General features: G+C 45.5%; 1 protein-coding gene across 2 annotated transcripts in view; it reads right to left on the bottom strand.

The window, feature by feature from the left end:
- Nucleotides 1-27,581, bottom strand: part of LOC126535883 (fat-like cadherin-related tumor suppressor homolog) — a 517,574-nt gene that overhangs the window by 146,165 nt on the left and 343,828 nt on the right. For both annotated transcript variants that reach the window (XM_055073317.2, XM_050182731.3), the window contains exon 26: nt 12,307-12,729. In XM_055073317.2, coding sequence (XP_054929292.1) covers nt 12,307-12,729 — 423 coding nt within the window. The remainder of the gene's footprint in view (nt 1-12,306; nt 12,730-27,581) is intronic.

Genomic DNA, 27,581 nt, shown 5'->3' with positions numbered 1-27,581 from the left:
AAATCGCAGTTCAGGAGGTGAGAACTGCGGTGTCAGCAAAATGTATAAGGCCTCACACTTCCCCGAGAAACATTATTGAAGTCGCAATAGAAGGAACATTGACGCTAGCACTTGTCGACACTGGTGCTGCACTTTCAACGATAGATGCCCGTATTTGCCGCAAGATAGGAAAAGTGACGACGACGCTTTCTGGACTGTCCCTCGGATTGCCAACGCGCAGTACGTCAAGCCATTTGGCGCCTGCACCACTCGTGTCGTCATTCAGGAGGTCTTTTACATCATAGAATTCATCACGTTTCTATCATGTTCACACGACGTCATATTAGCTTGCGACTTTCTCTCCACACATCAAGCGATCATTGACTGCGCCTGCACCGAAATCGAGCAGTTTCAGTTTTCGACCAATATTATCACTGACCACAAGGACCCTTGTCATAAAATCGCCATTTCAGAAGACACCGTTATACCTGCCTGGTCTTCCACTTTTGTCAGTATCTCTTAAGACACTGTAGATGATGGCACAGTACCCTTCGCTCCGTCTTAATTCTTAGCTCACTGCCATTCACTGTCTTCGAGTTCAAAACTGGCGCCTCTGTCATGAGCATGTCAAACCCATTGGCCGAACCAATTACTTTACCACGCTGTGAAAGCCTTGGGAGAACAGAGCCACAGGCCTCTTCTTCAATATTTGACACGATGGACGACTCCGCTTATGTTGCCGCTCTCGAGGCATTGCTTCCTCAGTCACTGCCGCATTGTTTTGCGCCAGCTATTGCCAGTGACCTTACGACGATGCAGCGTGATGGACTTCTTCACTTGCTCTAAGGCTTCTCTTCCTCTTTTGACTGCCAAGCAACATCACTCGGCCACACAACGACTGTTTCGCACACTATCGACACTGGGAGCCATGCACCCATCTGATAGCATCCCTACCAAGTATCAGCGACTGAAAGACGCATTATCAATGACCAGGTGAACGATATGCTCAAACGCAGTGTCATCCAGCCTTCTAGTATTCTCTGGGCATCACCAGTCATCCTAGTTAAAAAAAAAAAAGATGGCACCATATGATTTTGTGTGGATTATCGAAGGCTTAACAAGATGACCTGAAAGGATGTATACCCGTTACCACATATCGACGACACACTTGACTGTTTGCAAGAAGTGGAGCTTTTTTCTTCCTTAGATCTCCACTCTGGCTAATGGCAAGTGCCCATGGCTGAAGCTGACTGTTCTAAAGCCACGTTTGTAACACCGGATGGCTTGTTTGAATTTTAGGTAATGCCGTCATCGATGTCAACGTCATTTTGGGCGGAGAATGTCCCAGGATCACGGAAACTAGGAACCGTAACGTACGTTGTGGTTGGTGCCGCAGGTGTAGATGGCGACGGGGTGGTTCCATCAGAAGCCATGGCTAAGAAGATGATGGTGCGGCTGCTTCGGAGCTCCGTGGCGAGGACGGGGAACGTTCCACCTCCACCATAATGTTACGCGAAAGACGAGTCAGTAAGACGAGCAACTATTTTCAGGTTATATTTACAACAGCAATTGCAGCGCTGACCGGTTAGATTCACAGTGTGAGCCCCGTTCATTCTTCCTCCTCTTTTCTCGAGTGATGGCGCCCACGCGCATCGTTCAAACAATCAAATACGACACGCCTGTAGCAATATTGCCGTACTTAGTTACTAAAGAAGGATCATCGACTTTGGGTTGCTTGAGGCAATTCAACAAAAATTGGCTAACCTCGAGTTGCCAAGCGCCACGTTCACTAACAATAGCCCTCAAAGGGGTAACCAATTTGTGCATTTTCTTTTCACTAAAAAAACACAGCAAGTGAGTCATTTTTGCTTACATGACAATGTGTTCGTGCGCCAGTGATATCAACAGTCTCAGATGTAAACATTGTGCATATGAGGCATGTGCGAGCCAGGGCGCAGTCTTGTAATGGTTAGGAAAGAGAACCGTTACAAGATTGCACTACTTCAGGTTTTGTAAGTACTGTAGATGCGTGCCAATAGCTGCTGACATGTCAAGAAAAGATCCTTGCCACTCATTCCAAGTTACTGCATTTGTCAAGTTTTGCGCCGAGATTGATGCAATCTATAAAATGCCAAGGCCATTTCCATGGGCACAGCATATTCTATTTTTCTAATTTCAAGGGCTCTTTTTTATGAAGGAAAAAGAATGTCTGCATTAATCCTAAGTTACCTTAAATGTAGTTCCTGATCATTTCTCAACGTTCTCCTCCCCTTTTTCATTGACACCTCATTGATTAGGCAAGTTTATAAAGTTACTAATTAAATGCATTCATGCACAATGAATGAGAAATACAGTGACTACTATGAACAACACCCACAAAAATACAGTGAACACCATTCATGTAATGCCCTCTGTCATTTTTTAAATTCTTGGTTACATTCAGTTGGGATAGCAGAATACCACAGAATAAATGGGAAGCTATTGCCTGAATCATTGCATGTTTGGCAGTACTGTATTCCAGACCACTTGCCAAAAAAAGATAATAAATGAGCTGATACTTTTGAAAGGTATAAAGGGGAAACTATGTTCGCTGTGTATTGAAGAAGAGGAGGGCAGCTGAACGGCAAACAGGATAGCCAATACAGTGGGCGAGACAGTGCGAGACCTAAACCAGTGCTCTTCGCTGTGGCCCTTAATTCACGGCCCACGTCCAATAAACTTCTTTTCAAGTGGTGGAGGTGCTGGGGTCTCCACAATGCCTGCACCCTGGAACTCCGATCCCAGATGCTACTGTTTACCCTGCAAGCCGATGCAGCCCCCAGATGTCCCTACCACTGGCCGTTCTTTGCTCCGGTGCACTTTGCCAAAGAAACCCCGCTGTGTTCAGTGGCAAAGACAACCACAACCTCGAGGACTGGGTAACATAGTACGAGAGGGTGAGCATGCACAATCAATGGGATGATATCACGAAGTTGAACAAAGTAATCTTTTACCTCTCGGACGTGGCAAACTTACGGTATCAGAACCACGAAACGGACTTTCATACGTGGTCCGGTTTCAAAGCGTCGTTCTTGGACATTTTCGGCTGCCCTGCCATCTGGAAGCTTTGCACCAAACAATGTTTGCACACTCAGGCGCAACATCCTGGTGCGACATCTATGACTTATAGTGACGATGTTGTCGACCTGTGTAACCTTCAACGCTTCAACGCTTCAATGACAGAGGCTGCTAAAATTTAGCACGTAATCAAGGGTATCAATGATGACGTCTTTCAGATGCTTCTCACGAAGTCCCCTCTCACTACGGCTGAACTTGTCACACTGTGCCAAAGTTACGATGAATTTCAGAAGCAACGAGCTATGGCTCCGTGTCCTTAACAATGCGATGAGCCACTCGCGGGGCTGGCAGTCGTCCCTGAGCACTCATGCCTCTTCACACAAATCAAAACGTTTGTGCATGAAGAGGTCGCTTCTTTGCCTCCTATGCTCCATCAGGCAATTCAAGAGCAGATTGCTGAGGCCCTACCAGCGCTCATACAGCCGCATCGTGTCGCCGCACCCCTGAGTTACACTGAAGCAGCAAATTGGCACCGGCCACAAAGCTACTTGTTATTTCATCCAGCGTCTCCGACCATAGTCCCTTCTACGGCCGTTGCTTGGCATGGTCCCATTGTCGACACAAATCCTTGGCATAAACCCAATAACCAGCCTATTTGTTTTGCATGTGGCAGTCCCGGTCACATCGCCAGACACTGAGGTCGTCACGTGCATATGTTTTGGGACGCTCGTCCTCCAACCTAATACGTTGACCAGTCATATTCATGCTACAACTCTTCGTATATGCAATTCACTATGTCCTTGAGGGGCCATCCACCATCCAAGTCCCGTCGCTCACCTTCACCATGTTGCCACTATCTGACTCCGATGCATCGTCATTCTGCCCCTGGAGAAGAGGGAAACTGACTGTCGCAGTTCAGGAGGCAAAAACTGCGCTACTGTTGGAAAGGCAAAGTTCTCACCCTTCTCCGTAGAACGTTGTTGAAGTTTCTGCGGACGGCGCCCGTGCATATGCTCTTGTAGATATTGGCACTGCCATTTCCATTATTAACACAACCCTTTGCCGTAAGCTCCGAAAAGTGACAACATCTTTTAGTGGGCTTTCCCTGCACATAGCAAACAGAGAACCCATTCAGCCGTTAGCGAGCTTGCACTGCCCGTGTCATTATTGAGTGCATTCACTACATCGTTAAATTCATCGTCCTTGCATCCTACTCTCACGATATCACACTTGGCTGGGACTTTCTATCATGTCACAGCGCCATAATGTCTGTGCTCACACTGAACTAGAGCACTGAACTAGTGGCTTCTAGTCATATCATGAATGCTGTGGTCTGAAATCTGTGCAGCTTTTCACTCAAATCTGCAATGTACTCATGTTGGTGCCTTCAAGACTTACGAACACCTTTGGCATCTATATTATGTGGGAGATATGGGTTCTCCTCCGTACTCTTGGGACAAAGGAACGACAACACAGTAGTGCAAACAGTCACAAGGGCATTTATTGCACCTTTCATAGATCAATGCCAGCTAGCCAAGTTGCTATCCACAAAACATGCCGATGGGCGCGCGACAAATCTAGAAGGTCCGACTTACCGCGACCGCAAAGCGAGCGAATATGTTCGCCCCATGCTGGATCCCAACGCCTGGTCGTTCGCGTGTGCAGTCACGCGAATGGTGGCACGTTCGAAGGCGGCCACGCGAGACAGTCTCGCAGAAGCATCCGACGGCGCCCACGCGGACGTCCGCGCCCGCCGACGGCCTCGAACCAAAGAGAGCAAGCGCCTTCCCTTTCGGCGCCCAAGTAACCCCGCAGCAGCGCGACACTCGCGCCATCTCCCACACTGCGCCTCAACCACTCCGACCGCCGCGGGCGAAGCCGCCCTGCAGGAGACGAGCTATGCGGGAATACTAGATCTCAGGGGAGGCGTGAGAGTCACGCATCCCCACAATTACTGGCATGCAAAGTACACCTTCATTCGCCAGTTTATTTGTGCCTGCCCTGAATTTCAGCGACAAAAAAAAAAAAAAAAACACCTAATCCTACGACCAGTTCTTTACAGCTGCTTCTGTGCCCTGCCCGTCCATTGGACCGTGTTGGCATGGATCTGTACAGACCCCTGTCATTCACTACTGCAGGCATTCACTACCGTCGACTGCTGCTCTACTCACTGCCATAGCACAGGATGTCGAATCCTTCCTTCTTAACCAGCTTATTCTTCGTCATGGCCTTCCACGCAAATGCCTAAGCGATTGTGGCCATGTCTTCATATCTAACGTGGTTAATGCCCTGCTTCATCAGTGCCATATTGTCCATCACACCAGCCCAGCCTACCATCCTCAGACAAATGGCCCCATTGAGTGGTTTAATTGGACTTTGGGAGACATGCTTGTAACCCAGGTTGCATCCAATCAGGCAAACTGGGACCTGGCCCTCTCCTCTGCTACTTATGTCTACAACACTGCTACATAAGTCACAACCGGCACTTCTCCATTCTTCCTATTGTACGGTAGCCAGCTGTGTCATACTATAGACACTATACTGCCGTACAACCTCGGCACCTCCAAGTATGTGCCCATTTCCAAAGCTGCCCAATATGCTGAAGAATGGTGTTTCACTACAACTGACCAGCAGCGCCAGAAACAGATCCTGGTCTGTCTTCCAAACTGCTCCCTAAGTATGACGGGTTCTACCGCATGGTCGAGTGAACATCTCCTTTTAACTATGTCACCGAGCCTCTTACTCTACCTGCCGACTTCCGCCGCCGTGGACGTGATATCGTCCCCATGGAGTGCCTCAAGTCCTACTTCGACCATCCAGTGCCCACCTCTTAATTGCCAGGATGGCTCATGCCTATTCCGTGGGGGCAATTGTAATGAATAAGAGGAGGACAGTCAAAGCGCAAGCAGGATCGCCAACGCAGTGCACGATACAGTGCTCGACCTGAACCAGTGCTCCTTACTGTATTCTGAATTCACGGCCCACGTCCAATAAACCTCTTTTCAACTAGCTTTCCGATCAGCATTGCTGACCAATATATTGGCCAAGCTCAATTATTCAGGGTGCCCCATAAAGCAAATGTAAAACAAGTGTCAATATTTGGAGGCCAAAGGATGCTTCATTAAAATTCCCAGACTCAATCTGTGCAAGTCGTGTTGGGAACATTGTTGCTGCAAACACAATTTGTCATTTGTGTATTCTCCAACTTTTTACGACTGCCATTTGGCCGCTAATGTTGGCTAAAACCAAAATTTGACATTCTCAGTCTGCGTTCTGCAGCACCATAGTTCTGGCTTAGTGTGGTGCGTGCAGAAGAAAGAGCACACGGAGCCAAATTTGAGTGACAATTACGGCTGCCATTGGACATTCCTCATCAAGAAGTTTCATGAAAGCAAGCAGGTTGTTTGCCAGTGTACAGCACTAACATCGTGATAACTGGACTTGGTGCATGCGTGAGATATATCGGAATGTCACGTGCATGGTGTTCGCCATTAAAGGGTGCCTACCAGTTCTGGCCATATTGAGCTGGCAAGCGCAGTGCATACAATGCGCACTATCAACTGTGTCTCCTAAGTATTACGTCGTTACGCACCATGGAGAAAGCTGAAATTCCAAACCAAATGCCATTCGCCCTTCCCATCGCGGGCCCCGTGCTCCCAGCCGGAGAGGTGACATATGTGCGCAAGTGTGCCTACGTAAATGTCTGTGCTGTGACATCGCTCATAATGATACAAGACATCAAGAATTATTCAAGGCAACATCTGTTATTTGCGTAATCTGTTGCTTCAATAGGCAAATTAAAGTTTAGGGAAATATTAAAACACAAACCGAATGTCTGCATGTTTTTGTTTTACTTCGTACTGTAGCAAGAGAGATGTACTTTTGTTTTGTCTACTTGTTCCCACATCATTCAGTCACATGCACAGACAGAGAAACTACACCATTTTCTACCGTGTTCTAGTGCACAATCATGCTCTGGGATCCGCTTGCGTCTGCCTCAGTATTTGTACAGCACTGACTTATACCCCTAGTCAGGCGTTCTCATCCACAGCGTGCAAAATCGTGCACTGTGTGAAATGAGACAAATGCAACAGCTCACGTGCGACACTGTCACTGGAAGTACGCCGCACAGCAAAAAAGCAAGAAGAAAAAAAGAAAAAGAAGGCGGGACCTATGACCTATGCATCACGCGATCCTTGAGCTCCGGCACGGAAGAATGCAGGAAAGGAATTTTGCTTGCGGAGGCTAGACGGGTCAAGTGGAGAGAGTGTCTATGTTGGCGGTGAAGCTTGCCTCCTCAAATCATGGGTCACGACAGTGGTCACAAAAATCCCCTTCTTGACGCAGGTTCTCGTCCTGTGGTTCGTATTGTCGCTTCGGCTGAGCTTCCACGGCAACAACACGTTTCTGGCTTATCACCGAAGCGCACCCGCCCAGATGCAACCCATGGCCCTGAACGATTCTTCGCAAGTCACCTCACACAGGCCGTTCCTTGCCACAGTCCGGTTTTTCGTCTGGCAACATCGAGCAAATATGCACGAGGGACAGCCGCATCGACTACATATTGCACCACCGGACTGGGGCCAGTTGGGGCACGCCACCGCAACGACAGTGGTCACAAAAATCCCCTTCTTGACGCAGGTCAGTTACCTTCCGAACGCGGCTTGTGTCCGCTTTGGAAATCGCTGTTTTCTTGCGGTGTCATGCCCCCCTTGTGTTATTGGAACTTGTTGTGGGCTGTTGTGTGAAATGTTATCTCTATATATCAATGCTAACACAATTACTCTGCTCCTGTTGCTGTCGGGCGACGTAGAATTAAACCCAGGACCAAATGACGTTTCACCGCCGTCCATTGAAACTATTGCAAAGGCCATATCTTGCATAGAAACATCACAAAGCTCTGTTCTGTCCGAACTTTCTCTCATCCGAGCATCACAGAATAGCATCGAGACCCTCGTGACCAGCCTTTCGGCTCGCGTTGATGCCCTGGAGAAAATTGTCCAGTCTACTCAGTCAAACGAAATAGGTTTAAAGGCGGACGTGAATGGTAGCCTTGCAAAACTTTCCACTGAAATCAAAGTTCTTACCGAAAAATGCGATGATGCAGAAAATCGCCTGCGTCGTTCAAACTTACTTTTTTGTGGAATTCAAGATGCAAAGGGTGAGACTTGGCTTGAGTCTCAGACAAAAATAGTATCATTCTGCTCCGAGCAACTCGGTTTATCCGTTAGTACAGACGACCTAGAGCGTGCACACCAACTTGGTCGTTACCAGCAAGACAAAACTAGGCCTATTATTGTAAAATGTGCAAGATTTAAAGAAAAATCAAGAATTCTCACAGTGGCTTCTAAGCTCAAGGGCACGAATTTTTCGATTCGCGAGGACTACTCAGCCAGAGTTCGACAGGCGCGAAGGAAACTTTATCTTCATGGACAACAGAGCGGCAGATCATTTAAACTTCGCTTTGACAAGCTGCTGCTTGATGGCAAACAATTCACGTACAACGCTGAATCTGATTGTATAGTTGAACTGAGGGCATAGCGGTCACTGCGTCTCTCCAGGCATGCGCGTCCCTCTTTTCCCCCCCAGACCTGTCTCGCCTCGATTACTGTCCCCGTTTATCAGAATATGTCGGTCTTGCTCGCAAACATGCGTAGTTACCTGCCTAAGAAAGACGCCCTAGAATCTATCTTGAAAGACAACAATACTGACCTTGGTATACTTACGGAATCTTGGCTACATCCAAATATTGCTGACCACGAGCTACTAAATGATAGCCAAACATACGCTGTTCACAGGCTTGACAGGTTGGGGCGCAGGGAGGCCGCAATTAGATTTTTGTGAAAGAAAGTGTTCCTTCATATGTCACCAAATTGAACTGCCAACATGAAATTTTGTGTGTAAATATATCACTTCGGCCAAGTATGACTGTGATTATTGCTTGTTATCGCGCTCCTGACTGTGATGTTTCTTTCAACCATGAACTAAATTCTGTACTAGCGAATCTTTACTCACGCTTGCCGTCTGCGAATTTTATGCTCTGTGGCGATTTTAATTTTCCGGACATTAACAGGGCAAATCTAGACGCACATAACCAGCAATCCAAAAATTTTCTTGACACAATCCTTACATTCAACTTTACTCAGATGGTTAATATGGCAACCCGTGGGGAGAACATTCTAGACCTTGTCCTTGTCTCTAACCCCAAAATAATAAAATCGCTATCATCCGTAGCTGGTCTAAGCGACCACAAATTACTGCTATTTAATCTCTGCATCCCAGTTCCTTTCAGACAGCCCTCGACCAAATACATTAGGGACTACAACAAAGCAGATTTTAGCAAAATTAACACTGAACTGAACACTTTTTCACATTTTTTTCGTGAGACTGCTCCTTCTCGCACAGTAGATGAAAACTGGTTGTTATTTAAGAATAAATTATTACGGCTTGTTGAGAGACATGTACCTCTTGTTCGCATTCGCGGTGATTTAGGAAAACCCTGGTTTTCCAACACGCTTCGGAGGCTGTCGGGAAGGAAAAAACGTCTGTTTCGTGATGCGAAACGCTCTAAATCTTGTTCAAAGTGGGACAAGTACTTCAAATGCCTGCGCAAGTACACTAGCACTTTGAGACAATCCAAAAAGAAGTTGTTCCACCACGATTTGCCCAACATCATACGTGTCAACCCCAAAAAGTTTTGGAATATTCTGAAACCAAAGAATAGCTCCAATAACATTTCCTTGACTTATCCTGACGGTTCAAACGTGCCGCTTGATCAGCGGTCAGACGTAATGAACTCATATTTTTCTCCTGTTTTCACTCGTGAACCTGCACTGAAGGACTTTGATTTGCCCATCCACAGTTTTCCCCTCATGTTTCCCATTACAATTACTTCTCAAGGCATTATGAAACTTATTGATAACTTAAAGATTTCTAGTGCCCCCGGGCCAGATAACATCACTGCTAAGGTACTAAAAGGTACGAAAGCAATTTCCAGTCTAATATTACAAATAATTTTTACCCAGTCCATTACTGATAGTTCACTTCCAAATGACTGGAAGATTAGTAAAGTGGTACCGGTATATAAGTCAGGCAGCCACTCTGATCCCTCCAACTATCGCCCCATTTCCCTAACGAGTATTCCCTGTAAACTCCTAGAACATATAATATATTCGCAAATAGCATGTCATCTTGGTGATCATTCCTTCTTTTTTCACAATCAGCATGGTTTCCCGCCTGGTTTGTCATGCGATACACAGCTTTTTGAATTTATTACTGAACTTCACCTGAATTTAGACTCATCACTTCAAACTGACGTCATATATCTAGACTTCGCCAAAGCATTTGACTGTGTTCCCCATCAGCGGCTTTTGGCCAAACTTTCATGCCTCGGTCTCGACCATCTCGCAATGTCATGGATCCGTTGCTTTCTTACTAATCGATTCCAGTACACAGCTATCGGAAATCATTGCTCAACCACTGCTAGCGTCATCTCCGGAGTACCACAGGGGTCCGTCCTCGGTCCCCTTCTCTTTGTCATCTTCATAAACGACCTTCCCAACGGCATATCATCCAATATCCGACTTTTTGCAGATGACTGCGTAATCTACCGTCGCATTACAGACCCAGCCGACCATGCAACGCTCCAAAAAGACTTACATTCATTAGAAACCTGGTGTTAAGTTTCATTAAAGAGTTGGAACATCTGCAAATGTAAAGCTATGCAGGTATCCCGTAAACACTCTAACAAGAATCACTCGTACTTTTAAAACTCGACAGCCCTACCCACCGTTGAGTCGTATTGTTATCTCGGTATTACTATTAATAGCAAGTTGACCTGGTCCGACCATATAACAAAATTGGCTACCGACACAAATAAATCACTTGGTTACATCGGACGTACCCTTGCGCTATGCCCCTCATCCACAAGAAAACTAGCTTATGAAACTTTTATTCGAAGTAAACTTGAATACGCCTCAGCTATTTGGAGCCCGCACCAAGCTTACTTAATTAATATGTTAGAATCAATACAAAATCGTGCCGCTAGATTCATCACTTCCAGGTACAGCCGTGAAGAAAGTGTCAGTGCGATTAAATCATCTTTAGGACTCGAACCATTGGTGTTGCGTCGGAAAATTGCGAAACTGTGCCTTTTGCAGCGACTTTATTATAACTTCCCCGAACTGCATGGAAGGCTTCTAATCCCACCAACCCGTACATCTCGTCGCCTTTTTAACTCTTGCAGCATCCAGCGCTTGCATGGTTCTACATTTTCTTTTAATCAATCGTTTTTGCCTAGCGCCATTATAGAGTGGAACAATTTACCAGATAGAGTTGTCAATGAGCGCAACCCCATTATCTTCAAGCAGCTGCTTACTGATCACCTTAAACCCTAACCTTATAATGACCGTACTGTGCCTTCATTCTTTTGCGATTGCCGTCTCGCATTGTGACTGTTTTGCTGATTTGCTCTTGCATTCTATTCAGTGTGCCTCTTGGCTTTTTTGCTGTTGTTGTTTGTTTGTTTTAATGCGAATCCACAGGCTGAGTCTTGTAAGAAATTGTAACCATATCTTTGTTTCTATCGTTATCTTCTGTAACCCCCCCTTATGTAATACCCCGACAGGGGTCCTTAAGGAAAATAAATGATGATGATGATGATGATGATGAAATATTTATATCTCGGCTACTAATGAACCAATTTGAAACATTCTTGTGGTAGAACGATCCTTAGAGGGCACATAACAACTTCCAGCGTATAACCGAAATTTTCTATGTGGCTTGGTGAGGGGCCCTATAATCCACGCAATAGGGTGCATAAGTGAGCACTAAAATGTACAACAAAACTACTGAACTACATGCTGACTGGACCGTACAACTTGTTCATTCAGCTGAGAGCGTGGCTTTCTTTCTGAACTGCTTCATAAAAAGAGCATCAGCTCAAATAATCTTCAGCTGGTCTCCATACTAAGCAAATGTGCAAGACTTGCCATGTATAGCACAAAAAGATTATCACTATATCCTGTGGGCAAATGAGTTACAATGCACCACAAACACATCCATACTAAATACATGCTGACATTGAAATGGATGGCTTAAGCTTGGATCGCAGGGCTAAACATGAGCCAACACAAGGCTGCGAGGTTGCCACTGGGGACACACAGTTCGCAATATTTAGCGACTTTTGAAATTGAGATGAGTGTTTCGGATCAGGTTGGCGAAAAATGGCGCAGAATTTCCATCCTTGCCCCTATAACAGAGATCCCTTACCTGAGGCCTGAAGCGACTCTTCTCCACGGCCAACACGGTGACGCGTGCCTCCGCTGCTAAAGGTGGGCTGCCAGAGTCATAGGCCCGCACACGTAGATCATGGCGCGACTGTGGGGGAAGTGGCCGGGCAAGTTGTAACTCGTGGCCCTCTATGTGAAAAAACGTTGGCTCCTCGCCCTGTGGTCCTTCGAGCTGAAGCCGGAATGGAGGCCCGTGGACTGATGAGTCGGCATCACTGAGCGAGAAGTGCAGCACAGTCCAGCCAGCTTGCCGGCCCTCATGAACCACAGCTGTGTAGTTGCTCTGGTCAAAGCGTGGCGGATGATCATTGATGTCCAGTACCTCTATGTGCACCAGTGCTTGAGCCGACAGTGGAGGTGTGCCTCCATCCCAGCATTCCACTTCCAGTACATACCTGCTCACCTGCATTCAATCCTCAACGTCTTAGAACATCATCTCTTACTTAGGGTGTCTTAGTTACACCCACCATAAACTGAAACATCAATGAGTCAGAATAACCTAGAGAGTATCAGACTCGAGAACATGGTCTTGAAGCCACTGCAAATTCACTGACTAACAGAGCAGCAAAGCTGCACCATGCTCTCTCATGATCACAAGTAAAAAGTGTACGTGGCCCAATTCGCGTTTCCAATGCATACTGGGGTATCTCATCCAACACCTAGAGTGTAAAAAGCTGCCAGCATTCTGCACTGCCCAGCTTTTTGCTGCCTCAGGTGCCTTGCAGGCACCACGACTAGAGCTCACCCTGTAAAGCTATGGTAAAGCACAGCTTATAGCAGCACATACACTGGCTAGATGCTTGAGTATAAATTGCAAACTCTTCATTACTATCCATTCATGCTGTAAGATGCAAATAGCCTGTCTGCAAGCCTTACTCAAGTAGTACAAGAGTGTCCCAAAAAGTAATGGAAAATTGGCTGTATTTACTGAAACAAAAATACCAGGCACTGAAAACTCTGTTGCGTGAAAGACACACCTCGCAGAGCTTTGACTCTATACTACAGGTGGCACAATGTGTTCAATCAAAACAGCACCACATACATAATAGTGTTGTCTGTGGTTGCCACTTGTTCTTTGGAACAGCACCAAGCAGTCATCAAACTAGCATGATAATTTGCATGTAAACATCCCCGGTGAAACAATGCAAGATAACACTTGACTGTAATTACAGGTCCTGCAGCATCCCCAACAAAGCCTTGATGCTAGTCTGTGAATATCGCAAGAAAAATGAAATAATAAAGAAATATTAGTTACAGTTCACAACAATAAATTAACAACGTCATACTTGCAGTTGAAAGCTTGCCAATTGAAAGCTTGCCTTGACTGAGGAAAGCATAACCTTGTAGTGCAAATAACTTTAAGTTTTTCATAATAGCCGCACTGCCCAACATGTTAAAAGTGAGCATCTGCATTTTTCTACTGTATTAAAGAAAATCACTTTACTCTACTATGTCTGCTTTAATAATGTAACTAAATAAGTTTGTCTTTCAATAACATTTGCATCAAGAAAGTAACTAATGAAGGATGTTGACCACAATAGAAAATGAAAGAAAGACTTTTTAACTATCCTGAGAACCTTACAGGACCCTTATAGAGATTAAATGCTTTACAGCTTTGCTTACTTTTCCGCGTTTGATGTGAATGCCTCGCTGTTGGGTCGGTCACTATCTCACAAGATATGTTCATGGATATAAATACCAAGAGTTAGAACAATATACCAGCGAAGCGGCTTGTATAATCTTGTGTGCTAACCAAGTGTGCTCCACTTCGTTCTGCATAACCAACAAATAACTTCTTACATAAAATATGAAGCCATAATGTCGGCCCAAAAGCATCTCTAAAGAATACTGAGCTGTTATTAGAATGGCGAATTATACAGTGTGGGAGATATGTGGTTCTCCTCTGTACTCTTGGGACAAAGGAACGACAACACAGTAGTGCAAACAGTCACAAGGGCATTTATTGCACCTTTCATAGATCAATGCCAGCTAGCCGAGTTGCTATCCAGAAAACATGCCGATGGGCGCGCGACAAATCTAGAAGTCCGACTCACCGAGCGAGCGAATATGTTCGCCCCATGCTGGATCCCAACGCCTGGTCGTTCGCGTGTATGGTCAGGTGAACGGTGGCGCGTTCCAAAGTGGCCACGCGAGACGGTCTCGCAGAAACATGGACTGGCGCGCGCGCGCGGTATGTCCGGCGCGTTCGCCAGTCCACCGCTCAAGAGCCAAGAGCCTTTCTTTCCCGCACCTAAGTAACCCCGCCGCAGCGCAACACTAGCGCCATCTCTCGCACTGCGCTTCAACCACTCCGACCGCCGCGGGCGCTACGGGCGAAGCCTCCCTGCAGGAGACGAGCTATGCGGGAAAACTAGATCTCAGGGGAGGCGTGAGAGTCATGCATCCCCACAACAGTTAGACCTCAATATAATGAAGCTGACAAAAACGGCACTTTTACTTCATTTCATAAAAAATTTATTTTACAGAAATTTAACTTTTAATGCAATAAGTACAGTCACTGACCCATACAAACATATTACCGGCAAGTGTTTCACAATGGCTTGTCGGTCATCACATCAGCCAGTGGTGAATTTGTTACAGCCACACTGCCTAGGCCGTTAGGCCTAATTTTGGCGGTGCTTCGTTGGGTGACAGCGACAAAAGTTACAGTTTGGTGCCAAATCGATGCAGATCTATTTGCAGCAGCCAGGTGAAACGTGGAAAGCCAGCAAACTGCCTTGCAAACAAAAGCTACTGCATGGGATGACAACAAAGTTGTCCACGGCTGCCACCTTCAATGCAACACACCATATGGTGGCCTCTCGTTCTCAATGATGTTCGTAGTCGTACAGCTGTCTCTTTTTGTAGCTTCAAGCAAGGTCTCACAAGACTAGCTTTGAATTCACGTGGTGAGCGTGAAAGTGTCATGCGACAATTGTGCACTGACCACCCACCTGCATACATTAGCACGAATGTGGCAGATAGACAAAGGAGGAGGGGAGGGGGAGCATTTTATGAACTTTCCATGTGACACTCCCAAATTTCAGAATCTTTGGCCAGTGGCAAATCACCCTGAACCTGACAATAGAATGGGGCCTGCTCTTTACCATCAGCAATGACCATGGTCAAGCCGGGGTTACATCCTGGACATTGTTGAATTCCACAATATTGTTGAAATTCTGTAATGCCAGCATTTTGAGCCAATCAGTCAATGTCCAGAATAGCACCCCCACACAGCTCCAACAATGGCTAAAGGTGCAGACGTGATGACCATCGAGTCACATTGTGCAACCCATGATGGGAAAGCCGTTCTCTGTCTTTTAGATCCTGGAAACCAAGATTTCTAAGCAATAAAACGTTGCCGTAAAACCCAGGCCCGCTATTAAACTGAGAATCTCTCTGGTATTCAGGAAAATACAACGTCATTAATTCTATCACTTTTGGGGGACGCTAAGGTGGCATCGAGGAGTGCGAACACGCTTGCACCACGTTCCACAATTCCCATGTTTTTCGTGTGGTATAGTTCTTTGAAACTTCAAAAAGTGCACCTCATCCATTCCGGGAAGTCAACCAGCACCAAGGAACGCCGATAGTTCGGTTCTTCGATCATTTTTCATGGAAATATGACCAAGGGATTGCTACCACCACAAGTGAGCCAGTGTAGGCCTACTGACGAGTAGCGAGTGGCGGCAGCCGCGATGCCGGCTGCGACTCCACCCCCGCCACAACACCGGCGTAGATGGCATCTCAACCACCTGTGCTTGGCGCAAAAAGTGGCTTAGCGGGGAAAGCCTCAACAAGTCATCATTCCAACACCAAAGAGAGGATGGATTGCGCGGAAATCCGAACGCACCAGACGATGACGACCACACGGATAAGCACACCACCATCCACCATTATCAACGGTGAGTCTACGGCCGACAAACATATTCAATACGCCCAGGAGGATTGGTTGGTTAGTTTGGGTTTAATGGCACAAAGGCAACTAAGGCCATGCTGCGCCAGTCGCAAGACAAAATGAAATGCAACGTTAGAGTAGGTAAACCTGCATTACATTATAGTTGGTGTAAATAACCAGTTTTCTTTAAAAAGTGGAACAGGTTAGTAAATGGCACTAGGGGGTCATCTGCTAGAAATAGGGCAGGGTGTATTGGAGTATGCAAATTACACAGGCTGTGTAAAAACCTCCGTCTCCGTGTGTCAATGTGTGGACATGTTATTAGGATGTGCATGACTATAAGAGGTTCGCGACATTTTTCGCAAGTTGGCGGGTTTTATTTTTGGAGGAGGAAATCGCGCGTCACATGTGTGTGTCCAATTCGAAGTCGACACAAGATCACCTTATAGAGCTGTTGCTGGTGACTGCAAGACTTCACTCGCCAATTACAGGTTTAATAAGATGTAGCTTGTTGCTTAAACAATGGTCCCAATCGTGCTGCCATTTTCCTTCCGAATCGCATTGATACTGTCTTTATATGGAAGTGCTGTATTTTTAATGTTCTTGTACGCTGGCCATTGATGCGCATCTATCCGCTGCTTCATTACCCTGTATCCCAACATGGCTTGGTGCTCAGCAAAACTTAATTGAAATGCCGTATTTGTTTGACGATAATGCGTTCAAAATATCCCCTAACAGGGGTTCCCATTGGGATTTCACGTGTAGAGCCTTGAGTATGCTTAATGAATCTGTGTATATGACACTGTTTTCAAGTTTGTCAGTGATGATCTCTTGAACTACCGTCCATATTGCGTATACTTCGGCTGTGTAGACAGAGGCATGGTGTGGTAGTCGAATACTTGTTTCCCAATGTTCTGTTATGGCCCCCACATCCACGTGTTTTTAAGTTTTAGAGCTATCGGTATAAAATTCCGTGTAATTTTTATACTTGTCGTGAAGAGTGTGGAATTCTTGTAATGTGTTCGTGTGGTGTGTCTATTTTCTTTAAATGTGTTAGTGTCCAGTCGCATAACGTTGTGAAATCACACCATGGGGGCAAACGTTCTGGCTTTCTGGCAACCTGGAGGACTTCCTGAGGGATGTCAGAATCCCGATAATATTCCCTGTATCACAGGATAAGTGCCTAATCATGTTCGGTTTGTTTGTATAGTGTAAGCATGAGTTGTACTGTGTGACAATGTTGAAGCGTATGTGTTGTGGTGAGGACTGAATTCTGAGTACGTAAGAAAAAGTTAGTAGCACTCGGCGCTGCTGTAAAGGAGGGTTCATTACAGTCAACATATATTCTCTGGACAGGCGATGTTCTGTAAGCACCACTTGCCAGTCGTAGTCCAAGATTATGAACTGGATCAAGTCGTCGGATGTAAGACTGTCTGGCTGAACCATATATGAGGCTACCATAGTCTAATATGCTATGCAAAAAAGTACCGTAGATGCGTAGCAGGTATTTATGGTCAGAGCTCCAGCACTTTTGGGACAGGACTTCGAGGATGTTAAGGGCATTGTTCACTTTGATTTTAAGGCTATTTATGTGAGCGACAAAGTTTAACTTTGTTTAACAGAACATCAGAAACTTGTGTTCTTGTTTTTATCGGTAGTGTAGCTTCCTGTAGCTTAAGGATGGGATCTGGTTGTAGGCCTCTTTAAAGACAACACTAATAGTTTTTTCACTTGAGAAGCGAAAACCGTTTTCAGATGCCCACTGAGTTAGTTTGTTTAATGTAATATGAATTTGCCGTTCACAGGTTGCTAGGTTCGATGCACAACAAGCAATTTGTAGATCATCCACATATAATAAATGCATTACAGAGGATGGAATTACATTATTGACCGAGTTCATTTTCACCACAAACAATGTTGTGCTTAATACGCATCCCTGTGGCACACCATTTTCCTGAATGAATACACGTGACAGCACCGCTCCTAAACGCACTTGGAATGTTCGGTCCAACAAGAAATCGGCTAGACATTTGCGCATTCTACAGCGGATTCCTAAATCTGCTAAGTCCCTTAAAATACCAAACCTCCATGTTATGTCGTACGCCGTTTCTAGTTCAAAGAATACAGTGAGACAATATTGTTTGTGCAGATACATGCAGAAAAACCGCATGTATCTCGTGTTCTAGCCGGACTAGGTGATCCGTTGTAGAGCAACCTTTCTTGTACCCACACTGATTGTTATCTAGCAGGTTCTCCGTTTCAAGGACGTATGCCAATCTTATGTTTAGAATGGCTTCATAAGACTTTGCAAGACAACTTGTGAGTGCTATAGGTCTGTAGCTGGTTGCTGTTGTGGGAGGTTTTCCAGTTTTCAAGAAAGGGATTAAGATGGCGGCTTTCTTCCACTCATTCAGAATTTTTCCTGTTTCCCAGATTATATTAAAAAAGCGAAGGAAGGTTTCAACTGCATTAGGAGATAGATGAGCATTGCATTATGTACTCTGTCCGGACCAGGTGCTGTTTTTTTGACAGTGGTGAGTAGTCTATTGATTTCCGGTAGAGTTAATGGAGCATTACACGATATCTCTGAACTTCCTGTGGTCGGAAGCTTTAGTTTTTCTGCTGATTGCTTGTACTTTAGAAATATAGCGGAATAATTTATTGAGCTTGATATATCATAACAATGCTGCCCTAATATGTCTGCTTGTTCTACTAAATTTGTTTGTGTGCCTGGGGGTGAAAGTATGGGTATCCTGTAAGTAGCGCAGTCGCCTCTAAACTTACGAACCTGATCTCGCATTCTTTTGGAAGTTATCGAGCTATTTATTGATGAGACATAATTTTTCCAGGACTGTCTTTCGCTTTGTCTGCGTGTGTACCTGGCTTTTACTTTTGCTTTTTTGAAAGAGAGTAGATTATCTTGTGTTGGGTATTGCCGAAAGATACCCCACGCTTTGTTTTGTAGTCTTTTTGTTTATGTACATTCCTTTGTCCACCAGGGTTTTAGGTTTTTTCTTAGGAAGCGAAAGGATTGCAGGATTGTCAGTTCTGCTGCAGCGAGTATACAAGTGATAATCCTATCATTCATTCCATCTACAGTTAACTCATCTGATATGTTATTAAGAGTGGCCTTTTCAGTAAAGACAGGCCCTCTGCTAGATGGAGTTTCCAACGGGGTGGTCTTGGTAGGGTAAGAAAAGGAGATGTTCTTTTAACGATAGCAGGCATATGGTCTCTACCATAGGGGTTGTCAATAATCAGGGTGTCTACCAAGTTGACATTTCCAAATTCCCTGAGTTTTCTAGGTTTTCCCTGAGTACCTTTGCAAAATTTCCCAAGTGACACAGAACTTTGTTTTATGTCAAGGCAGGCTGACACCATGTCATCCAATGCTGTCACTCTCTAGTAAGCATGTGAAAAAATAAAAAACGACTTAATCCAGTTTTTCTAATTAGGAGTAGTGCTTATTTTATTCAATGAGAAAACAGAAAGGGGAGGGGGGACGGGGGCTGGTGAAATGCTCAGCAAATAAAATACCTGCGAAAAAAAATGGTAAAATCTATTGTGAATGGAGTCGAACGTTCTCAAACACGAATAAAAAGAAAATGCATACAGAAGCAAATATTTTCGAATATGAGTTATTTCTATCAATTTATTACAAGCTCATTGGTATGATGTCCGAAGTCTGTCACAAGTGAGACTGTCTCTCAACAGCTGTTAAGTCACCTTCAACTGTCCAGACACTCTCAGCCCGTGCACAATGCCTCAGTGTTGCGTTTTGCTGCTCGAAAGAGTTTATTTTGGTTTGTATGAGGGACACCTGCATCTCGGCATTAGCCAACACTGTTTTATGAGCTTGAGCTACTTGAAAGAAGTGGAGGCACGCTCCCTTTCCTATTCATTCCTCAATGCGTAGGTCCTTTCTGTTATCACCCTCCTTCCACAGCGCGTTCGCCCGACAGAACATTTAAAGCATCTACTTCGTCAGCTGTACAGTCACCATCTGATTTTTCGGGCTCCCTAGGGGCCGCGAAAATGTCCGAAAAATCGGGCAGTTCGACAAAATTAATGCATATCTCTTACTGCCCTTAAGGGCTCAATCGCCACTAGCACATCCGAAAAAACTCTGAATGCCTGCCGGTACACTTATTATGCATATCAGTGCTCGTATTGTGACTAGAGATGGCGAGTGCACTCGTGTATAATTTAGGAATACATACTACGTTCTGTGACAATTGCCCCTTCCCACACTTGTTATGCTTCACCGCAATACTTTCGCGGAAGCTTCACCACGTAACATTACTGTAATAAGGCGAAGATAACTTTAAGAAAGCGGCATTATGCAACGCGCGTGCTTTCCTAGCTTCGAAGCTAATAGCGATGACCACAAAGGCAGAGTCGCATTGCTGACGGTGGTGAATTCTTTCAATAAAAAACGCGGCACCGAACGGCAAAAAGCTTAACAGCGAACGTCGAAGCAGCTAGGCCTATCACTGCCGCGGTGGTGGCTACGGCTGCAAGCGGATTTGCATGCGAGAGCGGCGTTTGCGGCAGCAAGGTAATCAAAATGGCGGCGGTGGTGGCTCTGTTTGATTAATGCCATTTTGGACCTGCGGTCACGGCAAAATGGCCGGAAAATCAGGCAGCGAAGGGTTCTTGTGTCCGAAATTTCAGAAGTTCTTATAGGAAGGAAGGAAAGAGAAAAGCAGAAGGCAGGTATAAGAAGACATTCTTATACATTGACTCTATGGGGTACGTGGTAGTGCCGTGAAGCTGTCCGAATTATTGGGCGTCTGGAAAGTCGGTCGTTGACTGTACACTGGCAACTCCTACAGGTGACAACATGGCATCAAAGTAGATTTGTTACGATTCCTCTTTGTTACTCCAGTCAGCATTACCGTGAATTTCGTCCCCTTTCATCAAAATTACAGCTAATTTTCTCTGAAAGAAACACAAATTCCCCGAGTTTACCCTGACTATTTCCAGACTATTCGAAATCCCTGAGAATTCCTGGTTTTTCCGGTTGGTAGACACCCTGATAACACTCCATTGAAAATCGCCAAAAAGACATGGAATGCACAGTGCCAAATCTAGGCAACTCATAGCTTTTGTGCTTGGGGAGTAGTAAGTTGCCGCAACGGTGTTTAAGAGGCATATGTCGTTTGTTAGGCTAAAATCTTCGAGTGTTTGGCCTCTGGTGTCAGTTGTTTCACTGCCCCATAACGTGTTCTGCATTAAAACCACCCCCTATTAAAATGGTTCAGGTAGCTGGTTTAAAATTAACTCTAGATCTCTTACAGTAAATGCGAATGCGGCGAAATGTACATTGAGCAAATGGTGATGGTTTTGTGAGCTAAAACGGTGATAGCAACGGCTTCTATGTGAGTGTTAATGCGAACTTCTATAGCTGCAATACCACCTTGCAGAACAATGGCTACACCACCTGACAGCCGGTTCGCTTGAGTATGGTTGTGCCGTACAACAGTGAAACCTTTTAAAATGTTTTTGTGCTTTTCATCTAGGTTTGTTTCCTGTAAGCAAAGAGCCACAGGAGAGAAGTTCATTAACATGTCTTTGATGTCACCCAAGTTGTGTAAGAGACCTTTACAATTCCACTGGATAATAAAAGGCATTATGAAATTGAAAGGTATAAAATAGCATTACAAAAAAAATAATAGATAAGATGTTAGGTGACAGATTTAAAGAAGGCTAATACAAAGGAGCAATAACCTTTAGGCTATTGCTTTCTTATTAAAGGTGGTTATTGGGACTTTGTCCCTCTTTCCACGCTTGAGAGAGCGCTTGTCCCTCGGCGTTGATGACACCAGGGTTTTTGGGTCAACCTCCATCGCTCTCTCTGAGGCACCGGAGGCCCAAGAGTTGGGCGCCGTGACACGTGTCTCGGGCCTTGGGTTTTTTTTTATTTTAGAGCCCTGCGGGACTGGTGTCTGCAGGGTGTCTGCGAAGAGGGTGGAGCAGCACTGGCTGCTTCCACCATGGAGGCGGGAGGGGTCACTGCAGCACCACTGCGCGTGGGCTCGGAGGACTGTTGAGGCCTCTGCGATGCTGCCCCCATCTGCATTACATCGGCATAACTTCTTCGCGGAAGGTACAATAGTCACTTTCTGGCTTCATAGAACGAGATTTCTTTCTTTCACAGTTAGTGGAATTCTTTTTCCTTTTTCCAGCAAGGGCAAGACCGCGAGTAAGCTGGATGGTCTCCTTTACAGTTAATGCAATGTGAGGAAGAAGTGCAGTAGTCAGATTGATGATCATTGGAGCTGCATTTAGCACAGGTCGTTTGGCCTCAGTATACATGTGAAGCATGGCTGAACCTTTGGCACTTGAAACATCGTCTGTGGTTGTGATGGCAGTTGTCTCATGCTCCAGGTCCATCGACTGCTCCGCGATATCCTGCACGCTACTGAAACCCAGCCGAGTGGTGAAGTGCAGACGATCGGCCAATCTGTTTTGCCTGCCGGCATATCGGCCACGTTGCTCACCACTGTAACAACCATACTGTCTCCTCCCATCTGCGACTGCCATTCACTAGTTATTATTACGCCACACAGAGCGACTGTCGTTACCAGCCTCCATTGACACCTCAACAGCCAAACAATGACATTCGTGCTCCTTGAAATAGCCCCTCATCATCATTCCGATGTCACCAGTCCCGTTCAACAGAACTGTGTCAACAGAACTTGATGGACGATTTAGTCGATGGCGTCAGTGTCCCAGCACTCATTGACACTTACACGCACGCATATGTGAGGAGTGCCTAATTGCGCCGCTGCCTGAACAAAGTTCTCACACCCGCTGCATCACGCACCCTCCGCGTCGCCGACGCAGGAACGCCTACCGTGCTTGGTACGTGCACCACCCGCATTGGCATGGCGTGGCGCCTAACGACCGTTTTGTTTGCCATTTTGGAACAATGCCCATACAACGTTATACTTGGCTTAGACTCTTTATCGTCCCATTCAGCCCTCTTTGATTGTGCATTTAGTGTCATTCAGCTTGAATTGCCCGACAGCTGCTATGGTCTACCACTTACACAACCATGGTTATGCTCTCCCAAAGACATCCGCTTGTTGCCTCAAGCCACTATGTATGTCCCTCTACTATCATTCCCATCTGTTCCTGACGGCATGTATAAGTACTATGTCCCACCGCTGACTTACTTACTTACTGCCCGTTCCCCATACCGTGCTCACTGTTACAGGATATCAGATTTCGCTCCCTCTCCTTAACCCTTTAAGGTAGATTTTTTTCGCCATGTGCGACCGCCCAGGGTCGATTTTTTTTATTGCAGGTTCCAATTCTTCAGAGGGACCTATTTAGAAAAAAAAATTACCGTATGTTTTTTAGGGTGACCGTAAAGAGAGAAAAAAATATTTTGCACTGCTATATATCTACTTTTTATTCATGAATAACAACAATAAAAAAAAGGAAATAAACTTATAAGAATTACAAATTTGGGGCATTGTTATAGTTCAAGGCTTAGAATATATAAAAGGAAGAGGTCTGAATACGGACCAAAATGGTTTAAAATAGTTATTTACGTTTTGGCTCCCCCGCAGGGGAGCTGAAATGAAACAATGAAACAAGCGGCAGAGCTGGCGCCCCTTTTTATGTGTGTCTCAAAACATGACTAAGGCACCTGGCATACATGGGCGGCAGATTGCCTTCGTTGCAATTAAAAGTGTGCGCCGTGGTTTGGATGATTAGGGACTCAAGATAAAGACGCAAAGAATGATTTCGTTCCTTGGCAGTCACGCGAGATTTCTCCCAGTTAATCGTATGTGATGTGGTTACACAGTGTTCGGCCAAGGCATTCGATGCAGTGTGTCATTCATAAGCGCACATGAGAATATTTCGGAAGTCTCAAATGTTCCTGCTCTTACACTAATATTTATGCCCATAGTGTAACAGGACTACGTGGGTGAGCGCGCTCAAGAAAACTGTGTGGTTGTGTGCCTGTCAAAAACGCAAAACGTGTGACAAACTTTCGCTAATCTTATTGACAACCAGATGCAATTAGGTATTGCGAGTCTCCCCCCCAAAAAAGAAAAGGAAACGCATGCATGGCGGCATCCTTCCCATGCTCACCCCTGTGAGCATTAAACGAGCGAGAAACAGGCGGCCGCCCTTTGAGCGATTAGTAACAGACACGATTATACGATCACAGTTTGGCGACGTACCGAACGCTGCTGCTGAAAAATCCTGTTTTCCAGGAACGTATGAACCGGTGAAAATTGAGTCTAACTATATTGGGTCATTTTTTGTGTTCTCGACTGTGAACGTTGGAAGTGGGAAAACGTACGTAATGGGAACGTAGCAATAAGGTTCTACTGTATTTCCAACCTTTTCTTTCTTGCAACCGACAAAAATGCAAATGCTCTTGTGTTTATGTTGAATAAATTGCAAACAATGTTATAATAAATTTAGGTATATAAAAAAGAATTTGGCTATTTTATGAAGATTTTTTATAAGTAGAGATCTTTTGTGCAAGATTTTATCAGAAGTTGTAAACTGGGAGAAAATAGAAAACCACAAGGACAATGTATATACTATATTCCAAAGCTAGATGAGATGAACAATGAAATAAATATAGAGCAACCCGCATTCAGGAACTAGACATGGGCCCCCGTCTCATGATGGGTCAGAAACAGCTAACAAAAATATCACTGAGCAAATCAAGCAACCGGATTATAATGCAAGGAATCAACTTTCATTGCCGAGAGGCTACCGTTAATGTTTCGATCACCATTGAAGCAACTGCTGTGTACTCTACTCGTCATGAGTAAAACATGTGGGGCGAAAAGAGCATGAAGATACATGTGAAGAAGACGACAACGACGCTGGGCTGCAAAATGAAGTGGGGAGCATCTTTTGGACACGTGCCGCATGAAGTGTGAGAGCAGAGAAGAAAAAGAAGGCGAAGGCTGCCTATTGGGGAATTGCTGACGTGGACTCGGCACAGGGCAGACGTATCTTTAGCTCTGCTCGGGAGACATGATCAGGATTCATCGTGGACCCAAACAGGAGAGGGGACGCCTGAGGACTTGACCAGCGACAGCTGCAGCTCCTGAGCCCCGGCCACAGTGCCGTGCCAGTGCTCGTAGACCTTGGTCTAGCCCCGTGAAGCCGTAACCTGCCACTGTCCAGTGCCATGGAGTAAACTGCCTGGCCACGTCAGCGGTGCAATGCCAGACTCGCCAAGACGATGTCCTGTGCCAGGCTGGTCTCAGCAGAGGACTACAACCCCATCGCTCACAATCGAGGTTGATGCCTACACCACTTCGGAACAACGCAGACCAATGTCTTACGCCATGCCCGGCAGACATCCACCACTATTGGTGACAATCAGAATGTTCAATTTCTAGTGACTACTTGTTCCTTGGCAAGTCGAACTTAAGAGCAGTATATAGCTAAGATCTAGTTTGGTTTTTATGTATACAGCTAGTTTTGGGAGTTTCTTGTGTGTGTATAGGGTTTATGGTGTGTCAGATTACTTTGCTGTTTGTTTCTCTTGGTTAAAATTGTTTACAGTCATAATGTAGCGCAAAGGCACAATTACAAAGAAGAAACACAGATACACATCACAGTACAGATTCATGTCACAAGCACCAGTGACGTGTATTTGTGTCTCTGTTTTGCAACTGCGCTTTCGCACTACGTTATGTCAGTAAGCAAACACCAACTAGCCAAACAACAAATCCTTCTACAGATCAAGATTGTTTATTGAGATAAATGTTTGTTAATATGTTTTCATCATGTTTCTGCCAATTTCTGGAATGCTGAGATTCGTGACGCTCGTGTACGTCTGCATCTGTCCGAATATATCACATCTTCATCTGCATCAATTACTATATTAGCACTGTGCACAAATGGGACAGCAACATCAAAGCTTTTCAGCAGTTACAGTGCAGTCCACTTATAACGAAACCACACATAACAATATATCGGTTATAACGATGGGTCGACATGAGAGTATCATTTTATGCATTAGGTCTATGGGGGAAAAAAACATTTATAACAATAGGTTATTCACTGCATATCGGATATAACGATCAAAATTTTGCAGTCTGGACGGCGTTTTCTGTGCCAAATAATCGTAACATTCGCGTTGCTTAGTTCCCTGAAACGAACGATGTAGAGACGAGGTGATGTTTACCTCCGTAAGTTTGTATCTGCCGCCATTACTGTGCAGCGCGTTCCAACGCAACCAACTCTATGCACTGGAGAATAGCCGAGTAGGTGCAGCGCGCCACAAGATGGCGCTAGCTGCTTCATGCACGTCGGCCGCAGTCGCTCCGAAAGAGAGAGAAAGAAAAAAAAAAGTGACAAGCAATGCGGCGCGGTGGTGCCCGTCCCGCGTCTCTCTCTCTCACGACGGCAGGCTGACGCCACCAAAGCAGCGTGCAACCAACGGTTCAACCCAGTTCGAAGATGGCGCCGACAAAGCGCAAAGCTGTGTCACTTGACACGAAGATGGATATTTTGCAGGACTCTCGATGCGGCTTCAAGGTGAGCGCCGTTGTGAAGAAGTACGAGCTCGTCCAGTGAACGATATCAACCATCTTGAAAACCGGGAGCACCGCGATTGTGAAGGCAGGAGCTATCAGCGGCCATGCCGATCAGCGGAAAAGGGTTAGAGACCCTTTGTACGCCAATGTTGAAGAGGTGCTTTACCAGTGGTTCATCACCAATTGCTTCAAAAAGGCGGGCTTTGTGCGTAAGGACGAACTTCCCCAACCCACTGAGACCAACATGGTGGAAGTTGCTGACATATCCGAGCTCTGGGAGCTCATTACTACTGGTGACACAGGTTGTGCGTCGAAGGAGGAGTTTTTGACTGCAGACAGTGCTGCCTCGTTCTGCGATGAGGTCACCAACGAGGCGATCGCCGAAGATGTGCTGTCTCGACAGACGGCAAAGTTGTGCGACGGTGGCGATGGCAGCAGCGACAGTGACAACGAGATTGACAGTGGCTCCTTGACCCCGACCACGATGTTCATGCAAAGTGCACTGCCGTCGATCGACTCCTTAATTGACTTTATGCATGCTAAAGGATTGCCGCCAGTGTTCGCGCAGCAGCTGGAATCCATGCACACTGCGGTTGTGAAGCTGAAGCTGCCACAAAAGCAAGTGCAGATTTCGGACTATTTCGGCGCGCCTAACCCTTGACACAGTCATTGGCGCTAGAAATAAAGTTTGTTTTTCACTGCCTGCTTTCTACATCATCTATTCTTTAGAGCAAGTAGCGAATTCGAGTTCGGAGCTGCAAAGGTATGTTCTGCGTTTTTATTTTTATTTTTTTTAATAACTGCAGTCTAGATATAGCGATCATCGGT

This window comes from Dermacentor andersoni, chromosome 4 (genome assembly GCF_023375885.2).
Source record: "Dermacentor andersoni chromosome 4, qqDerAnde1_hic_scaffold, whole genome shotgun sequence".
Classification (NCBI taxonomy): Eukaryota; Metazoa; Arthropoda; class Arachnida; order Ixodida; family Ixodidae; genus Dermacentor; species Dermacentor andersoni.
This window is presented reverse-complemented; position numbering and strand designations above follow the sequence as displayed.